The sequence below is a fragment of the Triticum urartu genome, chromosome 3 (assembly GCF_003073215.2).
Source record: "Triticum urartu cultivar G1812 chromosome 3, Tu2.1, whole genome shotgun sequence".
Lineage (NCBI taxonomy): Eukaryota > Viridiplantae > Streptophyta > Magnoliopsida > Poales > Poaceae > Triticum > Triticum urartu.
The window spans coordinates 681155501-681169412 of NC_053024.1; the positions used below are offsets into that span (position 1 = coordinate 681155501).

Sequence of the window (13912 nt, forward strand, 5' to 3'; positions counted from 1 at the left end):
TAATATAAATCGCCACATCGCTGCCCATTCATTCGTCCTCCTGACGCATTAGCCTGAAGAGACAGGCCATGACCGGTACCAAATGCAGGTTGCATCAGTGAACCTCTTGGCAGTGCGCAGGCTTGTGTATTCATAGCGACTCACTTCCAGTCTTCCACGGTACCGAGACATGCAAAAACATAACCAACGCAACAAAGCAAGCAAATGGCTTAAACAGATACTACAAATGTAACCGCAAATCGACAAAGATAACAGTTAAGTGAAAAGCAGTCAAGCGTACGATGATTGCATCTCAACAAAAATGCCTGCTGCTCTTGACATTTATCACAAGTCACAGGCTCTATATCAGTTTTACTCAGCCTCACTGTTACAGCTCAAGGAATGCACTATCATGACATTAGGCGATGGGGGGCAAAAAAATTAAGGGAGAGAAAACGGCAAAATAGCTCGCTCTATGTGTAAGGCTTTACAGGTATCAACTCTCAACGAATGATCGTATGCACTTTCTTTCTCCATCGACCTTGCGGTCTCCAAACAACTGAAAGTTCCCGCTGATGACGAGAATGCGGGTACTGTTAGCTCCTTTATCCAATTGAAGGACTCACTCAACTCCGGCCTTGGCCCCTATCCTGTAAAAAAATTTCAGATTCAGTAACTTGCATGTGTGACATGATGCACATGCAAGAAAATTGTAACAGCATGCCTGGCTCAGTAGATACTTAGCAAGGCAAATGCTTAATCATGGATTTGACTGCATATTTTGAGTAACTTAGGTTGTTTTCAAAATCGCATGAAAGAAGCTTACAAGCATAAATGATCCGGCTGGTTTTGTAGGCTCCCAAAATCTTGAATTGGCTGCAAGATCCAAGGGAAATGCAGCCTCTTCCAGACACAAATCCATTTACTAATACAGATGCCGAGAAGGACTATGGACAACTCAAAACAAATCGAGGAGAGAAAGAATACTGCATGGCGATCTTTCACATGAGTAATGACTCTAACCAGTCCGAGATGTATTCGTAGGCCACAAATGTCACTGCACCAGCAGGAGCTGATTTCACCACCGATGGGAAAAGCCCTTTATAGAGGCCTCCAAACCCCTCCTTAACAACTATCTCTGTTAGGGCATGGTACATGCCCTTGTATGTGCTGCTCTCAATCCGCGCCCCATACCTTGGATGACGTTTTAATCCTTCAATCTGCAAATTGTTGGAAGAAATATTAGCTCCAAAATATACCAAGGACTCGGCATTGTCTCACAACCATATTAGTGATCATTTCTTAACTATCATAATACAGCTTGGTTTCATCAGATGGGATTTATTTCATGAAACATGTGGATGGGAAAACAGCAAATTTCATTGACCAATTACCTGGAATCTTTTCTTAACAACATCAAGTGGGTGACATGCAGCTTTTGAAAATGTTCCAGCTGCGAATCCACAAAGAAATAGCTGGAAGCTTGATGCCGAGTCATCCTCCTCAATTCCATATCTGTATCTATTCCATGACTATGGGAAAAAATTGCGGTCAGAGACACATACTAATCAAAGTTAAGAAAAAAAATCAAGTGTAATTCTCTTATGAAGAAACAAGCCTACAATAACAATAACAACAACAACAACAAAGCCTTTAGTCCCAAACAAGTTGGGGTAGGCTAGAGGTGAAACCCATAAGATCTCGCGACCAACTCATGGTTCGGGCACATGGATAGCAAGCTTCCATGCACCCCTGTCCATAGCCAGTTCTTTGGTGAAAAAAAGCCTGTCTTGAATAAATTGTTACAACACCAGTAGTTTCTTGTTACCTATATGAGCATGCCATATACTTTGTGTTTCATAAAAAATGCATTTCTTGGTACCTCAATATCCCATATTCTAGAAGGATAACAAACTAAGGAAAGAGTACAACATCTAATACGATCATATGATAAAACTCGCAGCTGAGATCATCTATATAGATCCTCTCCAAATCATTGGAGGGTACATGTAAAACTGTGAGTTTAGCTTTGTTACCATCATTGAACGTTTGAAAGTGTCGTATGAACCAAACTGCAAGCCAGCATATGGTATAATTTCAACAAGAGTTGGAGTTAAACCAGCATACAGCCCTCGAACACCACGAGTTTGAACTATATCAACAAGTGCAGACCGCATATTGGGGTAAACCTACAGAGAAAAATACAACTTTGTGTGAATCAACAAGAAAGCATCATGATAGAATTGTCAACTCAAGAGTATCCATCAAGCAGTTGGCTTGCAATGATTGTGCAAAAAATCAATCACAGGGAATAAGTGCATAGTAATATAATGTGTACACTTGATTTGTATTCACATGTGCATCTCAAAAAATACAAAATGATAGAACACACACAGCTGAAAAAAATATTTAAGAGCATGATCACGCACGGTCCAAAAAAGACAATGAGTGTACTTGTATTTTGTATATTGCAGTTATAAGATTTATTGTATTCCATATTGTGAATACGTTTATGAATGAAAAAAACTCTTATTATGAATTAAAATATCAGTTTTTATTTTAGAATCACATAAACAAATCAACATTGTACACTGAGCCTAGCTCAGTTGGTGGGAGGTGTGGGTATACACCCCCAACTCAGGTCACAGTCCTCTACTTCAGAATTGGGTGCTATTTCTCCTTAAGGAAAGAATAACAATATCTTTGCTCCTAGGTGTTCTCATTTAATGATTTATCAATGTTCTTTCAAGTTCTGTACAGAAGATAAATTCTCTGTTCAAGGCTACCTTGAAGGCTTGAACTGTTGCTAGCACAAAATGATTTGCCATGTATAACTGAACAATAATTTTTTTGTTCAGATAGTTGACACTTGATGGAACACAAAACTAAAAAAAGATCAGAAAAGAAAATAAGAAAAAAAATTAAGCCTGGGCTTCATGACAAAACCAAAAAAAGGTGCAAGGGGAAGTCCGTTGTGTTGAAAATGAAACTGAATGAAACTCTACCGTAAAACAAAAGGATTCAACTTCAAGCAATCTAACAATGATATGTCCATATTATGAGTAAAGTGAGTACTAACTATCGGCATGGAAGTAAAGTACAGAAGTACTACAAATCACTACAAGTACTCGAGGTAAAGAAAGATGACCAAGGATCTAACTACAATCTTGCAAAACCAAACTAGTGGCACCATAAGTTTGCAACTAAGTTCAAATGTTCACACTCCAAGGAAACAAACAGTTCCAGAAATCACAAATAAGATCAGATTTACCTTCGGTTCACCCTGTGACGCAAGAATAGTTCTGAGAAGGTCAAATGGATATGACCCTACAGTTGCTGCACTTCCTGCGATAGCCCCACTTACGTAAGACAAGTAAGGACTTAAGTGCAGATGATCCTCTGAGAAGAAACAATAGACCAGATAAGTACTAAAGAGATGTGAGAAATCATACTAAAAGCTTCAGTTCTGAAACATGGATTTGAACATTTCTCATTTCACTGAGATGAGATTCCCAAATAGCAATATAATTCTGGGAGTATCAAATTTCATAATGTATCAATTGTACAAATTAAAAGTTTGGGTAAAAAACTATTATCTACTGCAAGCACTTACTAGGATGACATTTGTAATTAATTTTAAAATATAGACCGAAAACCAAGCTGAAAGGGCATACCTGTTCTCGATGAACCAGATGCAAATGTTTTTAGCTTGTGTAGAACTGTGAATTGTATAGCTGTATATGGCATATACATAAACAAGGCTGGAACATTTCCTCTCCAGAATCCCTGAAAGATCAGCATCTTGCACAGTAAGAGCATATTTCATGGAATTGTTTTAGATGGACTATTTAAATCAAACATAGAGCATGCATAAACCCAAGGTAGATAAACCAAAAGAAGTGCCGGGGGCGAAAAAGAAGCAAATTAGATATCAGAATAGAAATCTAGGGAATAAGCACTTCCCAAAAAAGCCAGCAACCAATGACATAACCTCATAAGTAAAAAGCAATATAACACTACATGTCAGCCATTTGATATATTCGTGGAGAACTGATGGATTGAAGATTCATCACAAGCAGCCAGACAACATTTCGGGCGCCCCACCTCAGGAGACGTGAAGCGTTTACCAATGATGAGGTCTTCTGAGCGTCACTGAGCCACGGCTGCATGCCATCAAGAGGGAGGAAGGGAGGGGGGGGAGGGGGGGGGGAGACTTGTGCGCCTCGCTGAGCCACGGCTGCACGTCGCCTAGAGAGAGACGGGAGAGTACATGGCAGTTGGGACGTACAGGTAGACTAGTAAAAAACTCACGTGGCACCAGAAACGCCACATCAGCCCAGACATACAGGCCCAGGTAATCAGATTCGCTGTCAAAACGCTCTCAGCCCAGGAACAGTATTATTTCATGACCCAGCCCCCAAAACGGCAGTTCTTTGTTACCACTTCCCCGAATGTGGTCGTTTTTTGTAATTTACTCGTTAAATTAAGACCCCGCCAAGAATTGGATCAGTCCACTAAATACTGATCATAGCAGTTAGCATTGTTCCATACCGACTATAGCATTGGACTCCCCTCCCCAAGCATAATTTACAACTAAGAACTAGCATGACTGTAACCCTCAATTCTAGGCCCATGTTCAGCCTGGTAAGATTCACAGAACAAACCTCACAGATAAATATTAAGGCTGACATTTAGCATGAGAAAACAAGTTAATGATCACCAGTCCATGGACAAGTTTATCTAAATAAAGCATGAGCTGAGTGTTTGAAGAAAAGCAGATACCGGCAAACCTTCCTCTCGCAGAATATCTTTAGTTGCTTGCATAAGTCCAGTGTACTTGGAAGGTCCATAGACATCCCTCCGAAGTACACCCCATTTTGCCGTCGGCTCTAATTGAACCTGAAAAAGGCATTGAAGAGCATATCAGTAACCAAAATATGATTATAGATTGCTACAGTTAGGCTGCATCCAACGCAATTATGAGTGCTTCAATACAACGGTCAAGATTTAGAAAAGAAGTCGTCAATCTAGTGAAGAAAACACGTCAGAAAATACTATTCTGCCGTATAAAGAGTGTAATCAGTAGGTATCTAACTAAAATAAATTCCATCATATTCCAATCTCTGACAAATAAGACCCCTAAAACTCAATCAACCAAAACTCCCACAAAATGATCATCTGAGTTTATGTAACAGTGTTCAAACCAAAAACAGTGATGTAATACGAAACATTTGCAAAAGGATAGGCAGATCTTTGTGCAATCAAGGGTGAACAAGCCACAAAAGGGACGGTAATAAGAAATGGTATTAAGAAGGTACATAACAGGAGGCAGCTCTTCAGCATCCCAAAGTGGTAAGATAGCTACATTTTCCCTCCAAGGAAATCCTTAAGAGCAAGGAGCGTCAGCTCATCACAAAGCGGTTTACCGGAGTGATGCTCCAGAAATACTGATTCTCGCAGTATATCTTCAAACATCAGAATTCAACAGCAGCTCTGACACGGATTTCGTTAGCATCAAACTGAGCACTAAATGATTCAAACAGTGACGCCCAGGTACGCTAAACAGTAGAGAATTTATTCGAAACCCCGCCATGCTTGCTCGAACAACAAAACAGCTCCCAGAATTTCCTCATGGCCACGGGTTAACTAAATTGTGAGCGTGTGCTCCCGAATGGCCCAAATGCACCCGCAAAATTCCCCAAACCAGGCAGCTCTCCCACGCCCGTCGTGAATCCGCGCCAGACGCGGACACCCGGGGCCTCCTGAAGCCCCCGGCCCCAATTTCCTGGGGACAAACAAATGCACGCGCGAATCCGCGGAGACAGCCGCATCCTCCAGCCAGCGCACGCGCGATCCCTACGGCTTCCTACCCGAAACATACCAGAAAAATTCCCCCCACTAACCCCAGCCTGGCGGCACGACGAATTCGCGGCTACCGGCTCCCAAATTGGGCAGCGGGGAAACAATCGAAATTGGAGGGTGGGTTCAAGGGGGAGGGGGACCTGGAACCGGATTTTGATGACGTCGAGGGGGGAGGTGACGGTGCGGGAGATGCCCCCGGAGATGGCGCCCGCGGCCGTGTCGACCAGCGCCCGCCGCGTCTGCGACGGCTCCTCCGCCGCGCCCGCGCCCGCACCCATGGCGACGACGGCGGCCGCGGCGGCGCGAGGCAAGGCGACGCGCAGAGGGACGAGGGGGCGGGGCGGGGCTGGGCGGCTTGTGTGAAGGAGGCGGCCAGGCCAGGTCTCTCGCCTCTCTTTTGGCTCTTGGGAGTTGGGACGGTGGTGGGCGGGCGGGCCAGGTTTCCGTTTCCGTTTCTGCTGGGGAGAAGGCGGTATCTTTTCTTTGTAGTGACCCATAAATCGCGCGCTTTCTTTTTCAGTTTCCACATTTTTTATCCCTTTTGGCCCGAGCTAGTATCAATCAGTGGTCTCTAATTTTGACCGCAGCCGAGCCCTGCCGTTGAAGAAAGGCGTCTAGTCTATGGCCTTACTATTAGAGCAACTTCAATCGAGCGACTTATTTCGTCTGCCCGCGTTTGTTTGGGTCGGTGTGAATAAAAATGGCGGCCCAATGCGCCGACCCAATTTAAATCATGTCTGCCCGGCGTTCGCGCCGATCCATTTCCGACCTAAAATTGTGTCTGGAATTCGTCGGCACGAACGCGCCCCGCGTCTCCTCGTTGTTCGCTGCGTTCCCACCTGGCGACCGTCCAACTACAACGGTCAACATAATTTATGACGACCGCCCATCTTGGGTCACGCGTCAGCGACGACGGTCGTCCTTGTCGGGCGTGCGACGGGGCTGTCCTCATCCACTACCATTCGGCCCCTGTCCTCATCTGGTCACCCATGTCCCCACGCCGGCGACAACCCTAACCACCGCCAACACGGGCTTCTTCTCCGACATCGGCAGCAGACGCAAGGGCAAGGCCCCCGCCCGCCATTCCCCCTCCCTCCCTGCGCCGGCGCGCGCTCCTCGGCAGAGACAGCGCCTCAACGTGTCGTTGCACCAGGCCGAGTGGCACTGGCACCACCGCGTGCCTCTGCCGTACCCCGACGTGACGCTGCCGCATGACTGGCATTTGGATCCGGAGAGGATCCCAGTGCCGGCGGCGCCGCGGACGGCGAGGGCCCATGCGAAGGAGGTGCTGCGCCGGCGGGCGTTGCTGACGTCGGAGCAGCGCGCCGAACCGCACTTCGCCGTCGACTCGCCCAACTGGGCTCGATGGTTCGTCTTCGAGCACGAGGAGGCGAGGCGACGCGGCGTTCGCGATGTTGACCACAGCCTGCCGCCGCCCGCGCTTGTCGTCCGCGACGAGGACCAGGAGGCCGAGGCCGCCTACCAGGCGGCCATTAAGGAGAGCGATGGAGGGAGGCGGATGAGGCGGCTTTCGAGGCTGCCATGGCGGAGGCCATGGCCCTCTCCGCGGCGGGCGACTGCGTCGTGCCGCCGGTGACCTCGCCGTCCCTGCCCAAAGCCGAGCCGGAGGAGCCGGCCTACCTCGAGCGCTACTCCTAGACCGGAGTAGTGCGCGATTGGGTCAGCGCTCCGCCGATCTGGCTCGGGGCGACGAAGAAGTAGGAGGCAGCCTACCTCGACCACTGGCGCCGCGTTCGGCTGGCCGAGGAGCGCCGGGAGGGCGAGCGCTTGCAGATGCTCGAGCGCGAGGCCGAAGAGGAGGCGCGCCAGGCCCAGGCAGCGGCGGCACAACCCGACATCGCCGCCCTCTGGAACACGGCGTTCCCCTGGGCTGGCCCTGCGCCGACGTTGATCGACCTCGCCGGTTCTGACACAGACGCCGCCGCCGAGGAGGACGTCTAGGTCAGCGTGTCGTTTAGTTTTTAGTGTTTAATTAATGTAATGTGGACTTTTGCCGGCCTTCGTGACCGGCTTTTATGTTTAATTAAATGCATGTATTTTTTTTAAATGCTTGTAATACTTTTTTTTGACGCGTCGGTGAAATGGGTCGGGTCAGCGTTGAGTGCTCGCGTCAATCCAAGCACAGCGCCGGACGTTTGTGTCCGCCAGGCCGACCCAAACAAATAAAAAACGAACAAAAGCGCCATCTAACCGACCTGTTGAAGTTGCTCTTACGTATTATTATTGACTTTTGGTCCCTTTTAATCAAAATTCAGGGGCAGAATCTCTCACCGTGGTCCCTTCAATGAAATAATGAAGTTTGATTGGTCGTGGGGGGTGACAACAGACGCATTGCACTCTGGTCGGTCATGCTAAAAAGAAGAAAAAAGGTGTATATTCACTGTTAAAAGAAAAGGTGTGTGCCTTATCCCTCCAGAAAAGAAGTGCATCGATCTTATCTATGCTGTTGATGAGGATTATATATCAAGCAAGTGCTGTTTTTTTTTTTGAGCGGTATCAAGCAAGTGCTCGTGAGAAGCAGACGACGCATCGTGGACCTCGTGGTCTCGTCCGTGCGAATTATTTTTTAATTCTTTTGATTTGAGGAGGAGGATGCATGAGATATTCTTTTTTCTTTTTTGCGAATAATGCATGAGATATTCTGGAGCTGGAGGCGACGTGCCTGGCTGGCTGCGGATGCTAGTGCTCGGCGCTGGCGCTCGCGTCGCGTGCCAAAACATAATATACGTACGTGTCACTATCCGGTAGGTCGGCTGATCTGCATTGCTACGCCGGAGCCGGAACCTCGGCGGCATATGCCGCGGCTCGCACGTGGTTTGCCAAATTCGGGCGTTTCACCGCGGTTTAAGTTGGTCATAGGGGGAGTAATATATACTAGTATCATGCATATGATACTAGTGTATAATACTATATTTATAGTACATAATATCATAAAATAGTATCATAGATGGTCTTATTTATTGCCATGGTGACACATAGTAGCATAACATTTATTATGTTATGGTATCTACCTATGTTACTATAACCCTTTCTTTTTTTTAATTTCCTGTCATGTAAGCATGTTTGCGAGTCTCAAGTATATGATACTAGTTATGTTACCCCCACTATGGCTAGCCTTAGCCGACTTTTCTACGCAACGAACGGACGTTATAGTGCCCACTGCTCCAAATGTGCTGTCGTTTGTTGCTTGTTGCCTCTCCCCCAGTGAATGGTCATGGACGCGTCGTTTTTAAGGATGTATTGATGTACTCCTTCTTTCCCAAAATATAAGAATGTTTTTGACACTATGCTAGTGTAAAAAACGTTCTTATATTTTGGGACGGATGGAGTATATATCATTTCTACACATATTACCTTGTAATAATCCCTAAAAGACCTAACAATAAATAACATTTTTACACGTATTGCATATATATAACATTTTTACACGTATTCACCTTCATCCCAAAGAGATGTTTCAGTTAGTTTCCCATAAGAAAAAAAAGTATGCATATATGTCTCTAGCTCCTTAACTACTGAACAACCAAGAAATGAGAAGCAACAGCCTTCTTGCCATCGTCGATAGATATCTCACAAATACTGACCAGAAGGACAACACAATAAGTCACGATCCAACGGCTATCAAGACTGCAGTTCCAATATATATTCAAATAAATTTTAATATTTTGAGCAAGCACATGAAGAATTGTGATGGAAAATATTGTTGGAAATATGCCCTAGAGGCAATAATAAAAGGATTATTATTATATTTCCTTGTTCATGATAATTGTCTTTATTCATGTTATAATTGTGTTATCCGGAAATCGTAATACATGTGTGAATAATAGACACCAACATGTCCCTAGTAAGCCTCTAGTTGACTAGCTCGTTGATCAACAGATAGTCATGGTTTCCTGACTATGGACATTGGATGTCATTGATAACGAGATCACATCATTAGGAGAATGATGTGATAGACAAGACCCAATCCTAAACATAGCACAAGATCGTACAGTTCGTTTGCTAGAGTTTTCCAATGTCAAGTATCCTTTCCTTAGACCATGAGATCGTGTAACTCTCGGATACCGTAGGAGTGCTTTGGGTGTACCAAACGTCACAACGTAACTGGGTGACTATAAAGGTATACTACGGGTATCTCCGAAAGTGTCTGTTGGGTTGACACGGATCAAGACTGGGATTTGTCACTCCGTATGACGGAGAGGTATCACTGGGCCCACTCGGTAATGCATCATCATAATGAGCTCAAAGTGACCAAGTGTCTGGTCACGGGATCATGCATTACGGTACGAGTAAAGTGACTTGCCGGTAACGAGATTGAACGAGGTATTGGGATACCGACGATCAGATCTCGGGCAAGTAACATACCGATTGATAAAGGGAATTGTATACGGGGTTGCTTGAATCCTCGACATCGTGGTTTATCCGATGAGATCATTGAGGAGCATGTGGGAACCAACATGGGTATCCAGATCCCGATGTTGGTTATTGACCGGAGAGCGATCTCGGTCATGTCTACATGTCTTCCGAACCCGTGGGGTCTACACACTTAAGGTTCGGTGACGCTAGGGTTGTAGGGATATGTATATGCAGTAACCCGAATGTTGTTCGGAGTCTCGGATGAGATCCCGGACGTCACTAGGAGTTCCGAAATGGTCCGGAGGTAAAGAATTATATGTAGGAAGTGCTATTTCGGCCATCGGGACAAGTTTCGGGGTCACAGGTATTGTACCGGGACCACCGGAAGGGTCCCGGGGGTCCACCGGGTGGGGCCACCTATCCCGGAGGGCCTCATGGGCTGAAGTGGGAAGGGATCCAGCCCAAAGTGGGCTGGGGCACCACTTCCCCTAGGGCCCATGCGCCTAGGGTGGGGGAAACCCTAAAGGAAGAGTCCTAGAAGGGGAAGGCACCTCCTAGGTGCCTTGGGGAGGAGGGATTCCTCCCTTGGCCGCCGCCCGCCCCCCCTAGGCCCCCTATATATAGTGGGGGGAAGGGAGGACCTCTCACCCTTGCCTTTGGTGCCTCCCTCTCCCTCTCCAACACATCCTCCTCCTCCATAGTGCTTGGCGAAGCCTTGCCGGAGTACTGCAGCTCCACCACCACCACGCCATCGTGCTGCTGTTGGAGCCATCTTCCTCAACCTCTCCTTCCCCCTTGCTGGATCAAGAAGAAGGCGACGTTACGCTGACCGTACGTGTGTTGAACGCGGAGGTGCCGTCCGTTCGGCGCTAGGATCTCCGGTGATTTGGATCACGTCGAGTACGCCTTCGTCATCCCCGTTCTTTGAACGCTTCCGCGCGTGATCTACAAAGGTATGTAGATGCAATCCAATCACTCGTTGCTAGATGAACTCCTAGATGGATCTTGGTGAAACCGTAGGAAAATTTTTGTTTTCTGCAACGTTCCCCAACAGTGGCATCATGAGCTAGGTCTATGCGTAGTTCTCTTGCACGAGTAGAACACAATTTGTTGTGGGCGTTGATGTTGTCAACTTTCTTGCCGCTACTAGTCTTATCTTGCTTCAACGGTATTGTGGGATGAAGCGGCCCGGACCAACATTACACGTACACTTACGTGAGACCGGTTCCACTGACTAACATGCACAAGTTGCATAAGGTGGCTGGCGGGTGTCTGTCTCTCCCACTTTAGTTGGAGCGGATTCGATGAAAAGGGTCCTTATGAAGGGTAAATAGAAGTTGACAAATCACATTGTGGCTTTCACGTAGGTAAGAAAACGTTCTTTCTAGAACCCTGTTTCAGCCACGTAAAACTTGCAAACAACAATTAGACGACGTCTAACTTGTTTTTGCAGCAAGTGCTTTGTGATATGATATGGCCAAAGTTGTGATAAATGATGAATGATATATATGTGATGTATGAGATGTTCATGCTATTGTAATAGGAATCACGACTTGCATGTCGATGAGTATGACAACCGGCAGGAGCCATAGGAGTTGTCTTTATTTTTTGTATGACCTGCGTGTCATTGAGAAACGCCATGTAAATTACTTTACTTTATTGCTAAACGTGTTAGCCGTAGTAGTAGAAGTAATAGTTGGCGAGCAACTTCATGGAGACACGATGATGGAGATCATGATGATGGAGATCATGGTGTCATGCCGGTGACAAGATGATCATGGAGCCCCAAGATGGAGATCAAAGGAGCTATGTGATATTGGCCATATCATGTCACTATTATTATTTGATTGCATGTGATGTTTATCATGTTTCTGCATCTTGTTTGCTTAGAACGATGGTAGTAAATAAGATGATCCCTCATAATAATTTCAAGAAAGTGTTCCCCCTAACTGTGCACCGTTGCGACAGTTCATTGTTTTGAAGCACCACGTGATGATCGGGTGTTAGATTCTAACGTTCACATACAACGGGTGTAAGACAGATTTACACATGCAAACACTTAGGTTGACTTGACGAGCCTAGCATGTACAGACATGGCCTCGGAACACAGAAGACCGAAAGGTCGAGCATGAGTCGTATAGAAGATACGATCAACATGAAGATGTTCACCGATGTTGACTAGACCGTCTCACGTGATGATCGGACACGGCCTAGTTAACTCGGATCATGTTATACTTAGATTACTGGAGGGATGTCTATCTAAGTGGGAGTTCATTGAATAATTTGATTAGATGAACTTAATTATCATGAACTTAGTCTAAAACTTTTACAATATGTCTTGTAGATCAAATGGCCAACGTAGTCCTCAACTTCAACGCGTTCCTAGAGAAAACCAAGCTGAAAGACGATGGCAGCAACTACACGGACTGGGTCCGGAACCTGAGGATCATCCTCATAGCTGCCAAGAAAGATTATGTCCTACAAGCACCGCTGGGTGACGCACCTGTTCTCCCTGCAGAACAAGACGTTATGAACGCTTGGCAGGCACGTACCGATGACTACTCCCTCGTTCAGTGCGGCATGCTTTATAGCTTAGAGCCGGGGCTCCAAAAGCGTTTTGAGAGACACGGAGCATATGAGATGTTCGAAGAGCTGAAAATGGTTTTCCAAACTCATGCCCGGGTCGAGAGATATCAAGTCTCCGACAAGTTCTTCAGCTGTAAGATGGAGGAAAACAGTTATGTCAGTGAGCACATACTCACTATGTCTGGGTTGCATAATCGCTTGACTCAGCTGGGAGTTAATCTCCCGGATGACGCGGTCATTGTCAGAATCCTTCAGTCGCTTCCACCGAGCTACAAGAGCTTTGTGATGAACTTCAATATGCAGGGGATGGAAAAGACCATTCCTGAAGTATTTGCAATGCTGAAATCAGCTGAGGTAGAAGTCAAAAAGGAACATCAAGTGTTGATGGTGAATAAAACCACTAAGTTCAAGAAGGGCAAGGGTAAGAAAGCTTTCAAGAAGGACGGCAAGGGAGTTGCCACGCCCGGCAAGCAAGCTGCCGGGAAGAAGCCAAAGAATGGACCCAAGCCCGAGACTGAGTGCTTTTATTGCAAGGAAAGTGGTCACTGGAAGCGGAACTGCCCCAAATACTTAGCGGACAAGAAGGCCGGCAAAACGAAAGGTATATGTGATATACATGTAATTGATGTGTACCTTACCAGTACTCGTAGTAGCTCCTGGGTATTTGATACCGGTGCGTTTGCTCACATTTGTAACTCAAAACAGGAGCTGCGGAATAAGCGGAGACTGGCGAAGGACGAGGTGACGATGCGCGTCGGGAATGGTTCCAAGGTCAGTGTGATCGCCGTCGGCACGCTACCTCTACATTTACCTTCGGGATTAGTTTTAAACCTTAATAATTGTTATTTAGTGCCAACTTTGAGCATGAACATTGTATCAGGATCTCGTTTAATTCGAGATGGCTACTCATTTAAATCCGAGAATAATGGTTGTTCTATTTATATGAGAGATATGTTTTATGGTCATGCTCCGATGGTGAATGGTTTATTCTTAATGAATCTCGAGCGTAATGCTACACATGTTCATAGTGTGAGTACCAAAATATGTAAGATTGATAATGATAGTCCCACATACTTGTGGCACTGCCGCCTTGGTCACATAGGTGTCA

General features: G+C 46.0%; 1 protein-coding gene across 3 annotated transcripts; it reads right to left on the minus strand.

The window, feature by feature from the left end:
• Positions 1-290: 290 nt before the first annotated feature.
• LOC125545895 (mitochondrial thiamine diphosphate carrier 2) lies at positions 291-6268 on the minus strand. Of its 3 annotated transcripts, none has more exons than XR_007300346.1 (8): positions 5982-6268; positions 4762-4878; positions 3654-3765; positions 3251-3378; positions 2016-2168; positions 1374-1511; positions 806-1199; positions 291-629 (listed from the first exon to the last, which is right to left on the minus strand). XR_007300346.1 is itself a non-coding variant. In XM_048709954.1 (8 exons), the coding sequence occupies exons 1-8, from the start codon at positions 6117-6119 to the stop codon at positions 602-604; spliced, it is 1011 nt and encodes a 336-aa protein (XP_048565911.1). In that variant the 5' UTR covers positions 6120-6268; the 3' UTR covers positions 291-601. The 3 variants fall into 3 exon arrangements, 2 of the variants coding, with proteins under 2 accessions (XP_048565911.1, XP_048565909.1); XM_048709954.1 differs by having other exon boundaries at positions 1003-1199; XM_048709952.1 differs by having other exon boundaries at positions 1003-1199; positions 4770-4878; positions 5982-6264.
• Between the last annotated feature and the right edge of the window lie 7644 nt (positions 6269-13912).